The 23,345-nt window shown below is 43.1% G+C and overlaps 1 protein-coding gene across 14 annotated transcripts in view; it reads left to right on the top strand.

Moving 5' to 3' along the window:
* The window catches only part of PARD3 (par-3 family cell polarity regulator), a 653,831-nt gene extending 634,761 nt beyond the window's left edge, over positions 1-19,070 (top strand). For all 14 annotated transcript variants that reach the window (XM_059404392.1, XM_059404389.1, XM_059404386.1 and 11 more), the window contains 2 exons: positions 10,789-10,916; positions 17,005-19,070. In XM_059404392.1, coding sequence (XP_059260375.1) covers positions 10,789-10,916; positions 17,005-17,401 — 525 coding nt within the window. In that variant the 3' untranslated portion in view covers positions 17,402-19,070. The remainder of the gene's footprint in view (positions 1-10,788; positions 10,917-17,004) is intronic.
* Positions 19,071-23,345: the final 4,275 nt, after the last annotated feature.

The raw sequence follows: 23,345 nt of genomic DNA, 5'->3' as shown, positions 1-23,345 counted from the left end.
TTATAAAATGAAAATTTAAGAGAAAGCTGAGTGCGTAAGTTAAAGCAGACAGAAGGGGAGCTTCTCCGAGTGTGGTCCACAGACCAGCACTTTGAACTGTCACTTCGAAACTTGTTATAATTGCACATTCTCTGGCCCTGCCTCAGACCTTCTGGATCTCAACCTCTCTGGGTGCGGCCCAGGAATCTATATTTTAACAAGGCCTGGTGGGGTCCTTCTGGAGCCTCTTCAACTTGGAGAAGCACCTTTCTAGACCTTCAGTCATCTCTGAGGTCCTTTTTGGTCCTAAAATCTGACACCCTCGATAGACTCTTCTCAACGCCAGAAACCTATAAACGTTTTGATTGTGGGGTTTAGGGGTCAAACTGGAGTCTGTGGAAGATAATTTTGAGATAGAAGAAGGAAAAATGGAAGAAGTGGTACTATCTCAGTTCAAGTGAGGAAGGTGGAACCTTAGAGCAGGCAATTGGCAAAATGAGACCAACATCCAAGAGTAAGACCTGATTGTGAAATCAAGCCCAGACTAACTTTGGGAGGTTATAAAACAAGTTCAGCAGATATAACATCTAGGAAAATTTCTAATCGTGTTCCTGCAACAATATTACTATTAATGGCATCGTTTTTCTAAAACATTTATTTTTTAGTTGATCAAGTAAATTGAGTCATTCCCAGGTAGCAGCATGACTGAATTATGTTAATCTATTTATATTGTTTGGCATAATTGACTCAGTCTCTTTCTACTAGGTTTCCTAAAGCATGGTTCTTTCTTTTTTTTTTTTTTAAATTAAGTTTTTAATTTTAATTACAGTATAGTTCACACAGTGTTAATGGTAGTTTCAGGTGTACAATATAGTGATTCAACAGTTTCATATAACACCAGGTGCTCATCACAACAGGTGTACTTCTTAATCCCTATCGCCTATTCACCCATCCCCCTCACTTACCTCCCATCTGATAACCATCAGTTTGTTCTTTGTAGTTGAGAGTCTGTTTCTTGGTTTCTCTCTATTTTCCTTTGCTCATTTGTTTTGTTTCTTAAATTCCACATATGAGCAAAATCTTATGGTATTTATCTTTCTCTGATTTATTTTGCTTAACATTATACTCTCTAGCTCCATTCATGTCATTGCAAATGGCAAGATTTCATTCCTTTTGATGGCTGAGTAATATTCCATTGTGTGTATTCCACATCTCCTTTATCCATTCATGTATCAGCAGACACTTGGGCTGCTTCCATAACTTGCCAGTTGTAAATAATGCTGCAATAAACATAGGGCTGCATGTATCCCTTTGAATTCGTGTTTTTGTATTCTTTGGATAAATATCCAATAATGCAATTACTGGATTGTAAGGTAGTTCTATTTTTAACTTTTTGAGGAAACTCCATACTATTTTCCACAGTGGCTGCATCAGTTTGCATTCCCAACAACAGTGCATGAGCATCCTCAACAACACTTGCTTTTCATAGTGTTGATTTTAGTCATTCTAATAGGTGTGAGGTGATGTCTCATTGTAGTTTTGATTTGCATTTCCCTGATGATAGGTGATGTTGAGCATCTTTTCGTGTGTCTGTTGGCCTTCTGGGTGTCTTCTTTGGACAAATGTCTCTTCAGGTCTTCTGGCCATTTTTTAATTGGGTTACTTGGTTTTGGGGTATTGAGCTGTATCAGCTCTTTATATATTTTAGATACTAATCCTTTTCAGATATGTCATTTGCAAATATCTTCACCCATTTGGTAAGCTGCCTTTTAGTTTTGTTGATTGTTTCCTTTCTTGGGCAAAAGCTTTTTATTTTGATAAAATAGTTTTTATAGTCCCAATACTTTATTTTGCTTTTATTTCACTTGCCTCAGGAGACATATCTAGAAATATGTTGCTACAGCCAATGTCAGAGAAGTTACTGCCTGTGCTCTCTTTTCGGATTTTTATGGTTTCAGGTCTCACATTTAGGTCTTTAATCCATTTTGAGTTTCTTTTTGTGTACGGTGAAAGAAAATGGTCCAGTTTCATTCTTTTGCATGTGGCTGGGCTGTCAGGTTTAACCAACACCATTTGTTGGACAAAGGGACAGTCTTTTCCCCACTGGGTACTCTTTCCTGCTTCAATGAAGATTAATTGACCACATAATAGTGAATTCATTTCCGAGTTTTCTATTCTGTTCCATTATCTCTGTGTCTTTTTTTTTTTTTTTTTTGTGCTAGTACCATATTCTCTTGATCTCTTCAGCTTTGTAATAGAAGCTGATGTCTGGAATTTTGATGCCTTCAGTTTTGCTTTCTTTTTCAGGATTGCTTGGCTATTTGGAGTCTTTTGTGGTCCCATACAAATTTTAGGATTATTTGCTCTAGTTCTGTGAAAAAACGCTATTGGTATTTTGATAGGGATTGCACTAAATGTGTAAATTGCTTTGGGTAGTATAGACATTTTAACAATATCTGTTCTTCCAATCCATGAAAATGGAATGTCTTTACATTTTTTTGTGTCCTCTTCAGTTTCTTTCATCACCATTTTATAGTTTTGGAGTATAGACCTTTCACCTCTTTGGTTAATTAAGCTTATTCCTGAGTATTTTATTATTTTTGGTGCAATTGTAAATGGGATTTTTCTCTTCTTTTCTCTTTCTGTTGCTTTATTATTAGTGTATAGAAATACAGCAGATTTCTGTACATTGGTTTTGTATCCTGTGTCTTTTACTGAATTCATTTATCAGTTCTTATAGTTTTTTGGTGGAGTCTTTTGGGTTTTCTATATGTAGTGTCATGTCACCTGGAAATAGCAAAAGTCTTACTTCTTCCTTTTTTTTTTTTTTTTTAAAGATTTTTTCTTTATTTTTCTGACAGAGATCACAAGTAGGCAGAGAGGCAGGCAGAGAGAGAGGAGGAAGCAGGTTACCTGCAGAGCAGAAAGCCTGATGTGGGGCTCTATCCCAGGACCCTGGGATCATGACCTGAGCCCAAGGCAGAGGCTTAACCCACTGAGCCACCCAGGTGCCCCTACTTCTTCCTTATTAATTGGGATGCCTTTTAATTCTTTTTGTTGTATGATTGCTTTGGGACTCCCAGCACTATACTGAATAAAAGTGGTGAGAAGAGTGAACATCCCATCTTGTGCCTGACCTTAGGGGAAGCTCTCAGTTTTTCCCCATTGAGTATGATGTTCTCTGTGGGTTTTTCATAGATGGCCTTTATGATATTGAAGTATATTCCCTCTGGGCCTACTTTTTTGAGGGTTTTTATTGTGAATGGATGTTGTACTTTGTCAGATGCTTTTTCTGCATCTATTGACATGATCAGATGGTTTTTACCCTTTCTCTTATTGTTGTGATGTATCATGTCAGTGGATTTGAAGCAGGATTCTCTTTTGAGGTGTGGTAAACATCCTTAGCTATGTATATTTGCACAGAAAGGCTGAAAAGAGGAAAGAGTACAGTGGCCACCTGAGGGAGAAGACCAATCCTATATGAAAATGGTTTTCAAACACAGAGTCCTAACCCAGCAAGAGCATGCCTGGGTTTCTTAGTCCCCATACCCCACTGTGAGGAGCAGCAGAAATCCTCTTTACTTTACTTGGGAATGTGGATTTCAAACCACAATTAAATAATTAATTACTTAGTTGATCAGATGTATTGAGTGCTTACTGCTGTGTTCTAGTCAGTGTGTTTGGTGCAGGAGGACAAAGATGGGAAGGAAAGATTACCCTTAGAACTCCGCAGTCGAGCCGATCCACAAGAAAAGAATATTTTGTGCAGTTTATGATACAGGTGCGCACAGAGTATTAAGCACAGAGGAACCATGGCCAGATCAGTGTGACTGGTTAGGAAAGGCTTGAAAGAAGACTTCGGTGTTCCCTTTGGGGGCCATGGTCGTCATCTCTGTATCATTTCGATTTCAAGTACATGTGCCAGCATGAACTTGAAAGAAAGAACACCTCACTGAAGTTGTAATATATTTTAAATATATAACTTTGAGAACGAGAAAAACATGTATTTGGGAACTCAGATTGATTGGACTTCTGGTTGCTGACATTGTATCCCCATGCAAATGTCCAAGTTTGTTTGAGGCTAAATGAGCATTTCTTACTTCTTAGCTGTAGATGTTTTTCATTGAAAGATGTGGAAATGATTTAATACCAATTTTGATTCATTTGTAAGGATTTTTTTTTCCTTAATGGTAGTGGGGAATATGTTGGCATAGATTTCTATTTATCTGCTTAATACAATCCTGTATTAAAAAAATGTTTGAGAAAATCTTACACATCCAGAAAGTCACCTACTGAAGGTCATAGGCCAAATTATTGTATAGCAAAATGCCATCACAACTTTAGACTGACCACTTGGCTTGTATTATCATTTCCTGTAATGAGTGAGTGGGGAATTATTTGGATGACAAGCTGATTACTATAAGAATGGAATAATTTCCTAAATTGTGGGTCAGGAGTTAACCTTTTCTTTCTTTTTTTTTTTTTTTTTTTTAATTTTCAAACAATTGGGATCTTGCTGTGTACTCTCCTTTCTGACTGTAATTCTACCTAGTGTATTAATTTTCCTACCAATTCTCATTGTTGCCTTAATAAGAGCTGCTCAGTTGTTCAAAAGGTAGCTGGGTGTATGGTTTTTATTATGTTTTATAAAATGAGCTTTGAATGTCTTAGAGTCTTTTTTTTTTCTTTTCCTGTATGTACTCTGACCTTGAAATGTCACTGTATTTGGAAAGGATGAGACTATGATCTCAACCATTAGAACGGTTTGCAATCATTTTTGTTCCAAGGAGTCACAAACTCATCTTCAAACTATGTGTCCGTCTTAGTCCACAGTAGTTGAAATTGCCATGCTTGTTGGAAATGCCACACACAAAGTGCAACCAGATGTATTACATAGAAAAAGATCCAGGCCAATTACTTTACATACAGAGAGCCATGCTGCAGAAAATTCATCCAAGTAGCCCTTTTCCATTCATCCATTTTCAAAATGTTCTCCCTAAACTCCACTAGTGTGGAATGCACCTGTTCCCGGGCTTTTGTTCAAAATAATGTTCGGGCCTAAGGGAGCTGATTTGTGGCACAAAAGGTCTTTAGATGAGCAGAGGCCCAGAAAATTTCCTTAGCTCCATAATTAAAGTGAATTCTCTCCCAAGTTGGGTAAAAAAAAAGAAGCAGGAGAAGAAGAAGGAGAAGGAGAAAAAGCAACTTCTTCCCGGGTGTCGTGCCAGGTACAACATAAATAAAGCAGCAAGTTGTTTTCAATCTTTCTTAAGATAATGGAACAATAGCTGAGGTTAGGGTTATTATCACAGAGCTCAGATATGGACAGGACTTAGTGTTGCTTTTAAAAGAATTACATTGCAGGCTGCAGACAGAAGTACGGTATGCTGTTAAAACTTTGCAGATACCTGAGTGTTGCCCACAAGGAGACTTGCTGGCTGAGGCGGTTGATAGATGGGATAATGGAGCCTTTAATAGCTATATTGCTAAATCCTTTCCATCCCGGGTTGGTAGTGACTGAAAGTAGTTTAGTCCTTCAGATGGAAAATTGATCCTCTGTGATGTGAATACCCTCTTCTCCCCCAAGCTTTCTTCTAGCTATCTTTAAACAAATATTAAAAACAACAAAAAAAATCTTCCCTTTTCTCCATTTTTCTGTCTTGCACTTTTAATGGCTCCTCTTCCCTTTTTAGGGTTTTGTCTGCTTTAATTAGCAAGCCAGTCGGTAGTACACAGCCACCCCACGCCCCCAGATTGCCTTCCCTGTACCTGGGGAATCAGAGCAAATGATGCTTTTGTTTTGGTTTTCATCTTTCTTAAGGCTTCAAGGGTATATGCTCTGATTTTCTTATAATGGGGCTCCATGCCTTGACTCAACAAATACCTTCTCTCAGCTGATGGCCTCTCAGTCCACATTGGGTGGAAATCACCTCCCTTAGAAGTCGACCTGGAGAAAGCCATTCCCACAGGAAAGGGAGGGCCCTTTACTCATGGCCAAAGCCTCCACGCTGCTGCAAAGCAGAGCCCTTTTTTTATAGCCCCAGGACCCGTCCCCTAGCCAAAGGCTCCATGACCAGTGGGCCGTGCCACCCACAGTGGTGTCAGGTAGTGGAAACGAGTGACGCTGCTTTGGGTTGCCATTAGCACGTGCCACTAGAGAGCTCGCCTGTTCTGTAGAGCTACTCTGTATTTTCATCCTACCTGCTGTTTGAGGGCGGGGCGGCGGGGGAAGTAGATCCAGGCACTGGTTGGGAAAGAGGAGACAGAGACAAACGGTGTCTAAAAATCAAACATGTATTTATAAAAACTTTATGAGGGAAACTGGTATGCTCTGCAGATTTTTCAAGCATTAGTCACATCATTAGTAGCAATTAAGCTTTTCAACATTCAGAACCCACAAGAGTTAGATCGATAGTTGTAGAAGTACCTTGGGTGATGGGGTCGAGGTGGAGGGCCGCGAAGGCAGGATCAAGACAGAAGTTAACTTTGTCTTGATTAAAAGTTTTTGGTGGGTCTGCTTCAGAAAATGATTACCAAGATTAGCAGTTGCCCCTTTTTAAAAAGAATAAACGTTTTACATTCTTTACGTAATTCAGTGGCGTAGCTGTTCTTCCTGCCCGCTACCAAATGTGTAAATTACCATTTTTATCAGCACGTGGGATGCATATTAGGGTTGCAGCACATTTGAATTGCTGAAATGGGGACTCCAGATCTCAGGTGGGCGTGTGTTCTTTCAGTGATCGTGGCCGTCATCTTCACCACAGCTTTGCCTCCAAAGCAGACAAACTTCTTGTAGCTCATTTTTGCTTTCAATATGTGCCCTTTGAATGTATGGGAAAATTTGGGAATTTTGATCATTGATAATTTAAATAGGAAAGTCACTCAAAAGTATCATTTGGATGGGCTCCTGGGTGGCTCAGTCAGTTGAGCCTCCGACTCTTTTTTTATTTTTTTTTTAAGATTTTATTTATTTATTTAACAGATAAGAGATCACAGGTAGGCAGAGAGGCAGAGAGAAAGACAGGAGGAACCAGGCTCCCCGCGGAGCAGAAAGCCTGATGCAGAGCTCAATCCCAGGACTCTGGGATCATGACCTGAGCCAAAGGCAGAGGCTTTAACCCACTGAGCCACCCAGGCAGGCGCCCAAGCCTCTGACTCTTGATATCAGCTCAGGTCATGATCCCAGGGTCATGAGATTGAGGCTCCATGCTAGCTGTGGAGCCTGCTTCAGATTCTCTCTCTTCCTCTCCTTGTTGCCCCTCTCAGCCCCCTCTCTCCCTCTCTATCATTTATAAGAATAGCACATACATGTGTGTATATGTAAACAGATACAGGTGCACACACATGTAGGCTTACATGCTGCTTTACATGAAGAAAAGAGTATCTAAAAGTTATTTTCTTTAAATGTTCATAAACATTAATGAATTTTCTTTCCTATGTAACACATGCACTTGTGTATTAAGCTCTAAAAGTTTGACCAACATTGCCTAGTTCTAACTGCGCTGGAACATTGTATGGTGCATAATTTATTTTTTTTCTTTCTTTAGCCCATGAACTGTTAACCATTTTGATTTTGTGTTTTTATTTTTTGTATTGATTATTTTCACTTCTGCAAAAGAATGATTTTTGTATAACTGAGGAAAATGCTTAGTTAATGACTTAATGTGATGAAAACACTTTGTAGATATTTTTAATATTTTGTTTTACACCAGTAAATAATGGGCAAGTTGTGTAGCTTTCCCAAAGCTTATATAGTTGTTTGTATGGTATAAATAATATCTCTCTATAATCATGATAAAGACCAGCACTTTGCAACTCACTTACAAAAGTAACATAGTTTTCACTGTGGTTTTAAACAGGAACCATGAAGAGATCCACATATCATGGCCCTCGAGTGTACTTGTACTATATCACCACGTATTTATTTCTATTTACAATCTCTACATTACCATCGCTGTGGCAACCTTGGCTATTTTTTTACTTGAAAGGTCATTGCTTGTCACAAATTTCATTTTGAACAAGGCCAGGTTATTTGTAATTTGCACTCTTAAAAACAGAGCTATTACCTTATTGGCTGGTGAATCTCCAGAATTATAACAACTGTAATTTACCCATGTGTTTCCCTGTATACTTGTTACTTTGTTGTGGTGTTTGTTGATACTGTTTTATTTGAAAACCTGCACTTCTCTCTGGGGTTACAAATTACCTTTCTTCATTTCTTTATTTTTGTGATTTCTGGCCTCCAGATACATTATTCTATTTCATTTAAAAGTTAGGATTGTCCATTATAATACTGTTCCCACAATTTACATTTTTATGCGCTCTTCATTGAAACCATGGGTCAGGTTATTTTTGATTTGGGCCAAGTATGAAACTTGCCAGGATGAACTTACCTAGGTGTTGCTCTGGGCTGCTCATGTATCTAAGCCTCCTGGAAATCGGCAGCTCAGTTAACGTTTCATCCTAAAGATAAGGGTGATTCTTTTTAAGAACTTACCCGTTTGCACACTTAGAAAAAGAGAAATGGAATAAAATATTCATGGTAAGGTTAAGGTGTATATTTCATCCTCGTGGGCAAACTAGGATGACATATGTCAGTTTGCCAATACCAAATTCATTCACTCATGTTAAGTTTTCCGATCCCGTGTGATGATAATTTTATTATTAGAATGCATCAAGATCCAACAAGATGCTCGCCACTGATAAGGTTTGAGGAGAATGGTATCAGAAACCACACACTGGAGGAAACAAAAGCCCTTCAACTTCTTCTTCTTCTTCTTCTTCTTTTTTTTTTTTTTTCCTGTCAGAATCAAATTTTCAGGCCTCTGGGAGAAACAACTTAAAAATACACCTGAAATTTCTACAAGACCTTGCATTTTCTTTTCACATCTCCACAAGCAGTGTGTCACAGAACAGCATGAGCTTAAAAAGCTGGTGACTAAATCCTACTGGAGAATGCCAGATCTTTCAAGACTGCTTGACACATGTATACAGCTTACACTGAATGAAAGGGAAAGAGAAACGTGGTTCTTTTTTGAGGGTGTAAAGGCAATTGTGTAGTATTTTCTTGCTTTGCTTTCCCTCCGTCCAGTGGCTTGTTTCAAGCTTCCCATGCCTCACCATGAACAATAGAACCACTCAGTTCTCTTTTTGGCCAGCCTCATCAAGTGTAATGGAAGAAAATGTCTGTCTTCCTTAATGGAGTTGATGAACAATTGGATGATGCTTTGTTTGCATAAGCAGAACTCACTCAGCAAAGTGTTTTCCTTGCTGAAGGCACCGCTGATGTGTTATTTGAACGGTGTTGTGGAGCGGGTCTCAGAACACACATTTGTTCCGGTGAGTGTGGTTATAAACATCCACTAGTAGAGACTGGGGTATTGTAAAGCCTAATCTCTTCACACATTATTTTTGTATCAGGATATTTTTAATATGCTCACTGACTATGCCCATATGCTTTGAAATTTTTGTCCCATATATTGCCTTATTATTGCTTACCAACAAATAAGATAATGCTGGCCAGGCAGAAAGAGAACAATAGACGATGCTTGCATTCTGTTCACACAAAAGCCAACCACAGGAGCCACTCCTTAAGTAGCAAGCCCACATGTTATCTTATGACTCTCGGAGCGAATGCGAAGACTCTGTTATTTTAGGAAATTAGTGTCGAGTCAAAGTCTGCCATTGGTTTTCAACTCCCTAAGAAAATCAATAGCTTGTTTTCAAGAGACATTCTTCACGCAGAATATGCCTGTTGCACAATGTTGCGTAACACAAAGGGGAACAGAGGTCCACAGTGCCCAGATGGGTTATTTAGTGTCACCGATGCTAAGATAAACCATTGGTGGGTGTTTTGTAAAATTAGAGGCACCGCTGTCTATTTTGAGCAGAGTTACTTTGATTTAAAAGGGCAGATCCAGAAGGGAAGGTAAGCTGAAAACTGTCAGTGAGAAGTTGAAGCATCCACGGGGGCTTGGTCTGCAAGGAACAGTCTACACCCCCCCGCCCCCCGTATCTGATTTTGCTGAGACACAGCAGTCAGTTAGATGACCTGCTGACCTGTGTTTAGCCAGAAGAAGTAAAAGTTTCTCCATAGAATTTAATTAACCCAGGTAAAAAAAACATGCCATTTCCTAATAAGAAGGCAGCATGTATTATCTCATAACCCATTCAAGTACCTGTTAGCTTTTGGGTTTGTTCTTTTGATGAGTGTTTCCGTTCCCATGTGGTCGCCATCTGTGGGTTGGAGGAGACCTATGGCAAGCGTGACTAGTTTCAGCCAATCTTGATTCAAAATGTAACTGTCATCCTTTAATAAAAGGGGAATCCACTATATTGTCGTCTATTGCTAGGCTAAAATATGTAGCTGCTGAAACAATTCACCAGCTCAACCAATGTTCACGGACTCCCCCCACTTTTGTGAATTATTGTAGCAGATGTTTAGGGACTTGTTTATTTTTGGCATTGGTTTCCTCTGGTCTTCTGAGCAGACTCACTCCCCTATGTTTGCCAGAGAGACATGGGATACAAAGTGGTATCTAATGTTGGTATTTACCAAACCTCGTGAGGAAGACTAGAAAAGTTGACCTCTCAATTTCAGACCATCCTCCAGCCATAATCAAAATTTAAGATGCTTGAGTACTGCGCGCTCAGAAGAGCAAATAGAAAACACAGCCATGGGCTTTTTAAAAATTCACAGAATGTGTAATGTGTTTCCGAGGCAATCCTTATGCATCGGAGCGGGGTCAAGCTGTCCGGTGACATCCACCCTTCCCTTCTTGCTAACCGATGTGCGTTTCCCTCCCGCAGCCGAACTCCAGAGCGGCGGCGCAGAGCGGCAGGCACTCGGTGTCGGTGGAGGTGCAGATGCAGCGCCAGCGGCAGGAGGAGCGCGAAGGGTTCCAGCAGGCTCAGCGCCAGTACAGCTCCCTGCCCCGGTAGGAGCCCTCGCCCTGAGCTCACAGCCACCCTGGCTGTAGCAAACCCCTCCCTGCGACACATCGCACTGGCTTCTCCCACTCTCGCCCGTAGCCGAGGAAGCAGCCTCCCTGCGGAAAGCAGCCTCCGGGTGGTGGTGGGGTGGAGGGTAGGGGGTGAGAGGCGGGGGGAGGGGAGCATGGCTCAGCCTGCATGGCCATCTCCCCGTGCAGGGGATGCTGCTGGTCTCACCCCAAACTCCCCGACTGAGAACAAGATGAGCTGACGTAGGAGGACTAGGCTGAGGGGTCACACCTCCCATCTGGTATTGGCTCTGCTACTTCCGAGGGGGCCGTGGACTAGACGGTCTCTTCCGCTGAGAAATGGAAAGCTAACTCTTCCTTTGCCTGGTTGGGTAGGCCAACTAGTGTGTCTGGTACGGTGTGGATCCAGGGCTCTGTGAAAGGGTAGGGGTGAAGGCTCTGTGGTCTGTGCTCAGGGGGCATCTTACTCTTCTTACTCTCCTGCCATCCTTGCTTTTGCTCAGTGCTGATCCAGAGAGTCCCAGGGATGCCTACCTCAATAGCTGACAAGCTGGTAGGGTCTCTTGGGTGACTGAGCCCTAATACTTTGAAATGATAGACCTTTTTCCATTTAGCTATTTCCTCCATGCACAGTAAAGAATAAAAGCATTTGGGGCACCTGGGTGGCTCAGTAGGTTAAAGCCTCTGCCTTCCACTCAGGTCATGATCCCAGGGTCCTGGGATCCAGCCCCACATCAGGCTCTCTGCTCAGCAGGGGGCCTGCTTCCCTTCCTCTCTCTCTGCCTCTCTGCCTACCTGAGATCTCTCTCTGTCAAATAAATAAATAAAATCTTTAAAAAAAAAAAAAAAGAATAAAATCACTTAAAAACGCTCGTCTTCCCAAACTTCTCAGGAGGCACTCCGATAATCACAATTCCTAACAGACATTTGTTCTGTTTCAAAAGCAGGTGACAAAAACATTTTGGGTGGGAAAGAAACTATGTTGACCATGTTTGTATCAGGTGGATCGCCTGGAATGCAAGCAGAGCCCTGGGGGCCGGGGCGGCAAGTGCTTCTACATGTAAACTTGACCGACGGATACAAAAGTAGTCTTGATTTCCTTCAAATTTTTAAGAATGATGAGTCCCTTTAAATGTTAAATAATCACTATAATAACCATGAGGGACTTGGTTATCAGATCAGACAAGGGAATGAAGATATGAATGAAATTCTCTACCAGGCTGAATACTTTATTGTAGTTATCATGATCGTAGTATTATTAGTATTGTAGTATTGTTCATTCAGTTTTTCTTTTTTAATCTATAAAGCTGTATCTCCTTAGAAAACTAAATTACTTTTTCTTTTAAATAGGAGACTGGCTTTTTCTTTTAAATAGGAGAATATTTTTATTTAGCCCTGTCTAAGTAAGAGTCATTGAAGTTTAGGTCTAGACAGGACCTTGGAAATCATGTTGTCCTACAAGGAAGCAGCTAGGTGAAATTAGGTAACCTCCCCTAAGGTCTCACAGCTGATTCTGCCAACATTCAGAACCCAAACCTGCCCATGCCCTAAACCCTAATTTCATAAGGCTCATTGCTACCAAAGGTTTTGGTTCTCAAGTCTGGAATTTTAATGGGAGTAGGTGTAAAGTTTCTCTGTGCTCTACTGCCCTTAGCATTTGGAAGAAGGCCACTGTATGAATCAGCTCAGTGCATCAAACGGAGAACACCTGAAGGATTCTACACAAAGGGGTTCTGTGTCAAAGCCCTCCACTCCGCCCGTGTGGCTTGCTTTGCATCAGAAAGATGAGTGCAGTTAGGTCAGGTAGACCTACCTGGTGGTCAGGAGCATGTCGTGGCCCATGGGAACAGCATTGCCTGTGCAGGGCTATGATCTGATTTTATTGGCCAATTGTTTGGCTTCTTAAATGTTTGTGGTGTTCAAGAGTGTAACAGATGAAGGAAAAATATCAGAAAGCTTCTGTAAGGGGCGGAGTGAGTTGGGAAATGCATGCGGCTAAGGAAGGGAAGTGGGAGAGATGGTGGCCAAGGGCCTGGAAGGACACGTGGTAGAAGAAGAGCCTGTCAGGTCCCGGTGCTGGGCAAGAGGACAAGGAAAGATGGGGTGTTTCTGCTGACTTTCTCCTGGTCGTGCTCCCAGGTAGCCCAGTATTCCAGACTGAGCCTCTGCTCTCGTCCCCACCTCCTCCTTCTCTGAGCTGCCTTTGCTTGCCTTCCCTCTCCCTTCTGAAGAACCCAGAAGAAGGATCTGATTCATGGAAGGGGCTCCTTCTACCACTGCCAGTGGCGACAGAACATCCCTCTGGGTTGACCAAAGCCCCATTAGGACCAGGCATTGTGTTCTGTATTAGTAGGAGAAAAGCAGAAATTCCAAAAAGAATGAGCTGTAGTTTCAGGCAAGAGGGCTGGTAGGCCTTGTACAGCCTGTTGTTCTCTTCCATCAGAGAACAGTTTCTCAATGGGAGTGGCGATTGTGAGGAAGATTCCGGAACCTTGCCCCCAGCTTGGCTCCCTGTAGAGCGGCACCCCTTGACGAAGGCTGTGTGCAGAGATCTAGAGGAAGGTAGAGAGACCAAAGAGGAGCTCAGGGAGAGATTGCAACAGCCTCCATGGGCTTGAGTCAAACCCACATTTCTGACATGTGAGATTCTTTAAAGACACTTGACCTCTGCCTTTTGGATGTTGACAATTTGAGTTTTGTCTAAACAAGTTGGTGTGGCATTTGATATCAAAAAGACTTCACACACAGCAGAAATTCTCTTGCAAAGTGGAGCATAAAATCAAACAAATGGTCGTCTTTGTATCAGTAGCATTGGACAAGGTGGTTTGAATTAGAGGGCTGGATACAGAGGGAGCGGTTTGTAAATTCTAACTGTAATTAACAAACCTCTAGACAGAATTCGAGTTACATTTTGAAATGTCAGTAAGAAACTCAGGTAATAACACTCGTTTGGAAGGAGAGACCTGAGTGAACGCACACTTAATTCTTAACCAGACTAGGATTTCTTTTTAAATCTTTGAATTCCTAAATTAGTTATCTTTTTTTCTTTTTTACTTTCTTCTTTTTAATCCTTTTAACATTTCTAGATTAGTTTCTTAGTGTTCAAAAGGCAACTCTAAAACTGAGTAGAAGTATGTTCCCTTACAGTCACGGACAGAAAGATGGCTTTCCTGAAGCATTGGGTCTTTGGTGTAAGCCGTCTACAGGGTGGTGGTCTTTAGGCCATCTTGGAAGTAGTTGTAATCATTGAGTGGCAGGTACTGCCAAACCCGGGCATTTGCTTTGAGTGGATTCAGAAGACTCGAGTGGGCTCTTTCCAGGACCAAACAAACCTTTGTGTTGGTTATGAAGGAGTTCAGCGAAAGGAGATTGATATTTTGTTCCCGCTGTTGTTAATTTGTGGCTTTTGACTAAGAAATCCTGGGATAGTCAGAAACTCCTTTCCAGTCTCTGAGGAAGTGGGGTTGCTTTCACTTAGTGAAACCACCTCAGTTATTTGGTGTCTCTCCCGCTAAGATCTTGGTCTCGGCCCAGTCCTCCTGACAAAGGACAGATGCTTATTTTTGCTTATTTTTTTCCCTGTTGGTCATAAAGATGCCCCCCAAACCCAGAGGCTCATCTTTAAGGGCAAAGTGACTTGGCCTTCAAACTATACTTCCAACACCCATTAGTTAACCATTCACTGTGTGCCATGCTTTTCGAAGCATTAGACACGTCCTCTTTCCTTGATTTCTCCCCATATCCTATGCCATTAGGTATCTAGCCTATTTCACAGATGAGACAATTTGGGCCCAAACAGTATAACCCTCCCAGGATCACACACCTGGTGAGTAGCAGACAGGATTGGAATCTCTGTCCACTTGATCCTGAGCCTAGTGTAGAAAACTCTCATTGTCTGCTCTATTCTGGAGTTTCTTTATGAGCTGCTCATTTCTCGTCCTCTCCTTAATCAAGGGCTTATTGGTACCAGTGGTTTCCTTACCAAGAGTGCGTGCACGGGCACGGGCCAGCACGGGTGTGTGTGCGTGTGCGCATGGGCACATATGCGTGCGTGTGTACCCATGTGCATGCGTGTGTACCCATGCGTATGTACTTTCCCCACGTGTCTTACTTCATATCTCAGGCAGATCTGCTCTCTTCTCTCTGGCCTGCCTAATTTGAAGAATATTTTAGCTACCAGAAATCCTTTCTCTCACATCATCATAATGTCTGTCCCTAACAGACCTTTGGTGACTTCTCCGTGTGTTTAAATAAGAAAGACTCTGTCTTCCTGAAAGGATTCAGAATTCCACTTCTGGTGCATGAGTGCCATAGAGCAAAGCCTCGGGCTTTATAGAGTCTGGGGTTGGGGGGTGGAGACGGTTAGTGGATCTCAGTAGGCTAAGAATGGAAAAGAGCTGACATTTCTGCAGCCTATTTCTGGTTATCTTTAAATTGATAACTAACCCATGAAGGAATTCCACTTTTGTTGCTGGAACATCAGTAACAAGTTCGTTGTTTTAATTAAAGTTTCATGATTAATGTCAAATCCCTGGTTTCAAGCTGGCACTTTCCATCATTCATGTCCCTGGGCAGATTAATTTATGACTTTTTAAGTGAAGATAATCAGTGCTTTAGGCAAATAAACTATTCCATCAAATCTAAGGATTCTTGCCTGGGCTGATGGTACAAATGGTCCGATTCCCATTAAAAGAGAGCCAGATAGAGATACTGGGGACCGCTCAATTAATCTTAGTCATATCCAGAGATGATGCTGGACATTAGTTCATTTTCCTTATTGAAACTATCCCCAGCTGCATTTTAGGCCATGTGGAAAATGGGCAGATTTCATCCCAAACCATATTGGTAGCACTTCTGAATGTTCAAAAATGCAAATTTCTCCATGCCCGTGGGAGCCCTGTAGCTGCCTAGACCTTATTTTCCCTTCACACGAGTCTTCCTGAACATTCCGTCATGTCGTGTGTGTTGATGTGAAAGGCTGAGCACTACATACTGTCGCCAGATGATTTTCTTATTGATAAATGGAGCAATATATTTTGTTTTATTACTCAATTCTCTCTTCCTCTCTTCCATTTTTAAGGCGAAAAATTAGGACATGTCTTCCTTTCTGGCACCAAATTGTTTTACTTTATCATAGCCAATCTTATTGTAAATTCATAAAAGCATCTAGAGACTTGATAGTAAATTAAAGATGTTTCAGAACAATAATGTTTCCTGAAAATGATGTGCAACTTTATTGCAGAAGTGATAAGACTTCGAAATTTCTATATGACTCTGATTTATTTCCCTATCCTGGGATGACAGAAAATGAGTGAAGGAGACAGTCCCAGCCCTCGGAGAGGGTGCAGTGTGTGGGAAAATAGTGCTTACTCTCCAGCCTTCCAGGTTTCACCAGCTTGATGAGCATGTTTTCTGAAGAGTGTCAGTTGCTGACATACACATCTCGAAAGCCGGGGCTTTAAGGGACCTCCTGTTGCATTTTTCATCATATAGGAGTCTAGACTTAAATCTTTCATAACTGAACTCATACCGTAATCCATTACGGGCACTTCATATTAGCTCGAGACTCGGGCATTATGGTGGCAGCTGTGTAAAATATTTGTTTTGCTTGTTTAGGGTTGAATTGTAACGTTCTGAAACGAGCAATTACAGCTGGGGCCGAAGCTACCAGATCTCTAATACTCCTGTACAGCGTCTTGCCGGTGTGTCTATCTAAATGGCAGGACATACGGTTACCCCAAGCAGAACAGACAATGCCTACCCAGACGCAGTCAGAGGATCCTTTTTGCTGGATGCCATGGAGTCCCTTAGCTCTCTCCCCTGTCTGGCCACTGTTTGTTGACAGTCGTGTTTTAATCCTCCGGGGACCCCTCCCCCCATCACTCTGGGTGATGCATGATTGTAGCTCAGCACCTTTGGTCGAGAGATGCAAATGCATGTTCCACTTTCCCTGCCTCTCCACCCTGCTTTGTCCCCCCGCCCCCTCCCTCTCTCTCCTTGCTTCCTTTCTCTCTCTCCCCTTCTCCCAACCCCCCTGTACTAACCTTCGGGATTTGCTTTCTAGGCAAAGCAGGAAAAACGCCAGCTCCGTGTCCCAGGATTCCTGGGAGCAGAACTACTCCCCCGGGGAAGGCTTCCAGAGTGCCAAGGAGAACCCCAGGTACTCCAGCTACCAAGGCTCCAGGAACGGCTACCTGGGCGGGCACGGCTTCAACGCCAGGGTGATGCTGGAGACGCAGGAGCTCCTTCGCCAGGAGCAGAGGCGGAAAGAGCAGCAGATGAAGAAGCAGCCGCCTCCTCCAGAGGGGCTCAACAACTATGACTCATACAAGAAAGTCCAGGACCCCAGTTATACCCCTCCCAAGGGGCCCTTCCGGCAGGATGTGCCCCCCTCCCCTTCTCAGGTCGCTAGGCTGAACAGACTCCAGACTCCTGAGAAAGGGAAACCCTTCTATTCCTGAGCAGGAGAAGAGCGGAGGCTCCGTGTCAGGCAATAAAGGACATTTTCTTACGAAGACTTGTATTTTGGGAGTTTTTTTAAAACCTCGATGGTACTATGGAATATTTCTGTTGTTGGTATCAGTGCCTTTACGCAACGAGGGCAAAGAAGTGGAAGGCCTTAATGTCTTTGCCACCATGTCTCCAGTGTCTGTTTCATGGAAGGATTTCCCGCCTCCCGACAATCATCGGTTCAAGGCATCCGTGTGCTCTGCGTCTCTCTGGAGTCCCAGGACTGTGCCCCGCCCCCGCCCCCACCCCCCATGGTGAGCTGTCCGTGGTACTGCATCTCGGCCCCTGACAACTTAGGGTGACAAATTACCTTGAAGTGAGGGTGATCCGGATCCTTCTTTTTCCCCTTTCAGTTTTCTTTGATGTGAGGCGACGTCCCAGTGTCTGGCGGATCTGTGTGGGTGACAGACACCAGAAATTGGGGCCTTATGGTACTTCACAGCACAGTCATTTATAGTACTTTGTAATCAGCATGGTTTTCCCTGTTCTCTCCTCAGCTCCTTGCCACAGCAACGTTCCTTCATCCCATGAAAGAAGCTAAGCCATATCCAACACTGTCTGGTTATCATGGGGGGTCCTTTTGCCACTGCCTTAGAACTCGACATTACCAATAAAGCGATCATTCTCGTCCGTGTTTATAAATACGCTTGTTCAGTCATGTTCCTGACACGTGTGTTGAGTCAGCGCAGCTCTGTGTGGGGGGCGTGGGAGAGGGACAGACTCCTGGTTGGGGACCGATAGAGCCAGCCCACCCGCCCTGTGTGTATCGTGATGTGGGAGGTGGGAGCTGAGAAAAGAATTCTCCCAGGATGAGCTTCTGGCCCACAACATCCCAGTAATTATTTTAATTAGTTTGCATTTGACAGGTTGGCAGGAAGGGCATAGAGTGGGACAAAGAGAAATCAGACAGTCATTTTGGGATTCTCAAAACTCATCTGCTCTCTATGGTGTTGAAAGTCAGTTGGAAATGACATTTGCCTAGTGCGTTGTATTTCTGCCTGGTGATACCATCCGGGCTCCCAAATAATTCTGCCCGGAGACAAAGAAGACAAATAAGGGAAAAGCTGTTCTGTCACACGGCAAACCTTCTGGTGTCCCCAAACAGTGGTAACAAAAGCCTGGGCTCTCGTGTCAATATTGTAAGGTGTGTGGGGGTCATGAGGACCTTGGTTGCTCCCGTTTTCAGCTGTCGGTCTGACCGTCGTGTACTGTAAACCATGGCTGGGTTGCTAAAGTGCCTGCAAATCCCGAGGTGCAAAGGCTTGAGGTGAAAGCTTGGCATACCGTGTATTAACAAAAAAGAAAAGAAAAAAAAAGAAAACAACAAAAAAAGAGACATGTACTGATATACGTATTTTTTTTTTACTGGCACATTGTATTTTTGTGTCCACTTGTTTTTAGAAAATATGTGAAATGTCCACACGTACCTATTGTCTTTTTTGCATTTCTGTGTAATGGTTCTTTGTGTTCCTAATGTGTGGCGATACTCAGTGGTGTTACCAATGTCAGCACGGTGACCTTGGATGACAGTGGCTCTTTCTCACAGCCTTCCCGGAGCTGTGAGAAACAGCTTTCCCTGTACATATGAGACTTCTAATAAAAGGCATATTTCTTCCTGTTCTTTGTGGTGTCTGTAGTGTTCCTGTGGAAACTCCTAGCTGGGTGGTTTGGTTTTGTTTTTTTTTAAGTATATTAGCAGATGTGATTTTTTTCCCCCCACATTTGGAAAAAGTTGAAAGTTTCCTTCTGTCTGTCTGTGTGCAGATGCAGAGGTGGGTGATTGACCGCTTACTTGAACACCTGAGGAGAGAGAGGGCAGGAAAGAAAGAGGGACCGCCTTAGTGAGTTTACTGAAAGACCCAGGCTGCCGAAAGAAGCCTGGGGAGTGCAGAATGGAAGGAGTCAATACTCTAGAGCTACATAAGAGAAAAATTATGCAGGAAGTCACATCATATTCCCGCTACTGTCCCTTGCTCCCTCTGGATCGCTTCAGCAGAGCCAAGCGTTTTGAGGGAATCCCACCTTGCATACTGTGAGCCCAGAGAAAGGTCCAGATTCTTTTCCACTTCTAATACCAACCAGTTCTTCTTTCCCAAATTACAAAATAAGGCTTCACTCTTTCTTTTAGATTCATTAACATGCATACGCTCCTCTGAAGACATAAAGGGCACCATATCCCTAGGTGTGTCTTGTGCATAAATACCCATGTGGCCCCCGCCCAGAGGGCAAGCTTTTTACACAGACCTGTTGAAAATTGCTTCCATGTGGAGTGCCAGCTCCACAACCAGCATCAGCTGGTTGTCATGGTAGCCTTCAGCCTGTCACTAAGTCCAATTCTGTCACCTCAGGATTAGTAACGAGAAGTGTATAGCAAGCCAAGAAAATAGCATGTCTTGGGTTCTTGTATGCATGCAAGGTGTGGGAAAGTAGCAAAGAGAAGGTGGGCAGATTGGTTAATTTTCTCACTGACCAGGAGGCCCATTGCAGATGCCAAAACTCGCAGGTTATTTGTCTCAACTGACAGAAGTGGAGCGGGAGAGGTAATAGTGAATATCGTGGGGGCCCAAATCACAAAGGGATTTGTAGATGAATACTGACTATTTGGGCCACACTGAGAGGAGAAGTAGGACTCGCAATGAGTCAGCACAGAAGTGGGAATACGCTCTACCAGCAGACTTGCCTAAATGACGGCCTTCTGGCTCCAGAGTACTTTCCAGGGACTCGCTGGGGTCACAGGAAGAGCGTATCTGTAGCAGGGAGCCAGGGTGGGTGTGGTCAGCACGTGCACTGGACGCTGCAGCCTCTGGGGGGTGGGGTGGGGGAGTTCCAACCCATGCCAGGGGACAGGCAGCCCCACCACAGCCCATACTTAGGTGAGGTTGGAAGTGGAGTGAGTCAGCCATCCCTCAGAAAAGATGGTCCCACAGTTACATCATCACCACTTTTGGTCCATTAAGACTATGGAAAGTCTTGCAAGTATAAATTATCCAATAATATTCTATAAGGTGTCTGTATCATATGTGCATTGAATGCCACCACCATCTTTTCTCCCTGTGGCTGGTTAGACCAAAGACTGCTCAGAAGTCAAACCACCCCACGGTTGACAGGGCTGTCCGCACAATAGGAAGGAAAATGAGGCTTCTCACGTCTCCTGCCAAAGAAGTCAAATATATCAAATCAGAGACCATAAACCAAATGAATTTCCTGTTTTTTTGAGCGGAGGCTACGGATTTAACTGCAAACCCATGTTGAGGAAGGGCAGCAAATAAGGCAACAGAGCCGACCACTCTGCCAGCAGCGTGATTCTGAAAACAAGGCCAGAGGCAAGAGACCAGGCTCTTCTGTCCACATCACTGCTCACCATTTGCCCAAAGATGGCCACTGTCTTCCAGGCGGCTCGCCTTTCTCCAATAATTTTTCTTAGAAAGTACACACGTTTCCATGTAGATGGTGGAACAGGCCTAGGTAGCATGTGCACAATGCACACGTGTTTCTATATCTGTCTCCATTAGTCTGGTTAGTTTAACATGCTTCTAATTTCATCCTGTGAGTCCTTGACACGCACGCAGCTATTGTCCTGGTTGAAGTCAAACCAAGACGAAGCAGAGAGTACTTTGTTTCTAGTTTTGTTCGCTAGTCATGGAAGAATAAGTCACTAAGGTCCGACTAACTACCTCTGAGTTTATCCCGTCCTGGAGGGCTTCCTTGGGTAACAGTGCACCAGGAACTTCAATGGCTCTCTAACTCAGTTCTTTCTTCTTCTTCTTTTTCTCCTTTCTTTCTTTCTTTCCTTCCTTCCTTCCTTCCTTCCTTCCTTCTCTCTCTCTCTCTCTCTCTTTCTTTCTTTCTTCTTTATTTTTTAACAAAGATTATACTGACGACCTGTCAGGTAAGGAGATAATCTTCCTTTCTTACTTCAGAGACAGGATATCATCTTAATAAGGCAGCTAATAAGAATGTTCACAGGTCAGAAGCACGAGAGACAGAGGTGCTTTAACCGGAAATCCCCGTCAGCTGAGTAATGACAAGATCACAGAGCTGGTTAAGTTAAATTGACTTTTTAAAAAAAACGTGTGGAGAATGAGGGTTATAATTTTGAGCATAAGCTTTTCTTTCTTCCTTTCTTCCTTCCTTCCTCTTTCTTTCTTTCTTTCACAAGAAACTGGTGTTTTACAATTGATCTCAAAGAGGGAAAGAGGGCCCTTGCACTCCACACAGAACGGACATATTTCCCATTAGATGGGTTCTTTCCTCCAAAATCCACCGTCTTCCCGCAGCACTCCTCTCCCCTGCTCTTCCTCTCCTTCCAGCTTCCACATCCCACGCAGCCAAGCCCAAAATATATGAGTTTCCTTTGTCCATACATTTTCTTTCTTTAGGTTAAACCCCGCAGTACAGAATTTCATTTTTAAAGGATCCCATTATGAGTCCTATAAGATCAAGCATCTTTTGGGACAGACAGGTTGGTTGGTTTGTTTTTCCTTTCTGAATTCAGATGTAAGTGATCGGTTTTTGTTTTCTGACTTTGCATTTTTTAAAGCGCGCCCTAGGCGCAGCAGCCTGTCACTGCCCAGGTAGGTCTGTTGGGTGCCGGAAAGAGGGCGAAGCTCTCCCTCCAGTGAGTCTGAACAATGACTCGTCTTTCCTCCTCTGGGCTTATTTGCTCACAGGATCAATTAAATGTGTGAAAAACACATTTTTCTGAATTGCTCAACTAACTGCTGAGTCACCTCACACTGTCGTTGGCTCAGAAAAGCCATTTGGAGTTTGTTCCCAGACAGTGTGGATGTCTCACGAAGAGACGACGCTCTTCCCAGGGTGTCATCAGCCTCCGCGGATCATCCGTGAGAAGGGGGTCCCGGTGGCAGGAGCCTTTCTCCTGTCTCTGAAGGCAAGTTTGCCACTTGCTACAAGGCTCCTCCTCAAGCTGAAGTTTGGCTTCCACGAGGGATTTTATGATGCAAATATTTTAAGTACAACTTTGAAGATTTTGCCATTAAAAACAGTCTCCATGGCTCAGGGCCCAGCCGACTGCAAACTACAAGGGGGAAAAGTGCCATATATTTCTGGCAAGTGACAGGAAGGGAAACAACACAAATTTCTAAACCAATCGTGACCTTGGCTAATGATCTGGTTTCAGGCTTCAGCTCCTATCTGACTTGCTTTCATGCAGTGGCATAAAACTTATCACAGTTGTTTATATTGGGACCAAATGGGTGAAAACATTAACCTAAGGACCCGGAGACAGGTCAGATTAGGGCTCGCCAATGAACGAGGGTTATTTCGGAATAATGAGAACCTTTGAACTTGCCTTGTGAAGCCTCAGAGTGAATTTGTCCTACACATGTCCCAACCTTCAACTCCATTTCCAAACTCTCCTTGGCCGGACTCCGATCTGAGCCGAAGGAGTCTCTGCTCTCTGGTTTGGGCAACCCAAGCATTTCTATAAAATCTGAACCTGGAATCAGAGTACACAAGCTGCTGCTGGCTCTCACTCTGTTTACTTGATCTATTTGTGTGGTAGTTCACAATAATCACAATATTCTCATCTTTTCTCTTTGAGTCTCCAAACCCCAGGAAGCAGGTTAGAGAAGTGATGGTCCAATTTTACAAATGAGGAAATCGAGCCTCCCTGGGTTTGTGTCTTGCCAGCGGTGGCAGCTCCATCAGAACACAAAACCCATTGTCCTGGCTGCAGCCCACTGTTGCAGTATCAAGTTTTTATCAAAAGAGAAGCCTTTTGTTTTTAACAATGTAAAGTTCCTTATTTGACTATAACTCACCAATTGGGAGAAGAAACACAAAATAATGTCTAAGGAATTAAGAAGTTAGCAATGCCTTAAAAATAGATTTCGTTAATCACAATGCCATTTACATGCACTTGAAAATTACAAC

This window comes from Mustela nigripes, chromosome 6, assembly GCF_022355385.1.
Source record: "Mustela nigripes isolate SB6536 chromosome 6, MUSNIG.SB6536, whole genome shotgun sequence".
NCBI lineage: Eukaryota > Metazoa > Chordata > Mammalia > Carnivora > Mustelidae > Mustela > Mustela nigripes.
This window is presented reverse-complemented; position numbering and strand designations above follow the sequence as displayed.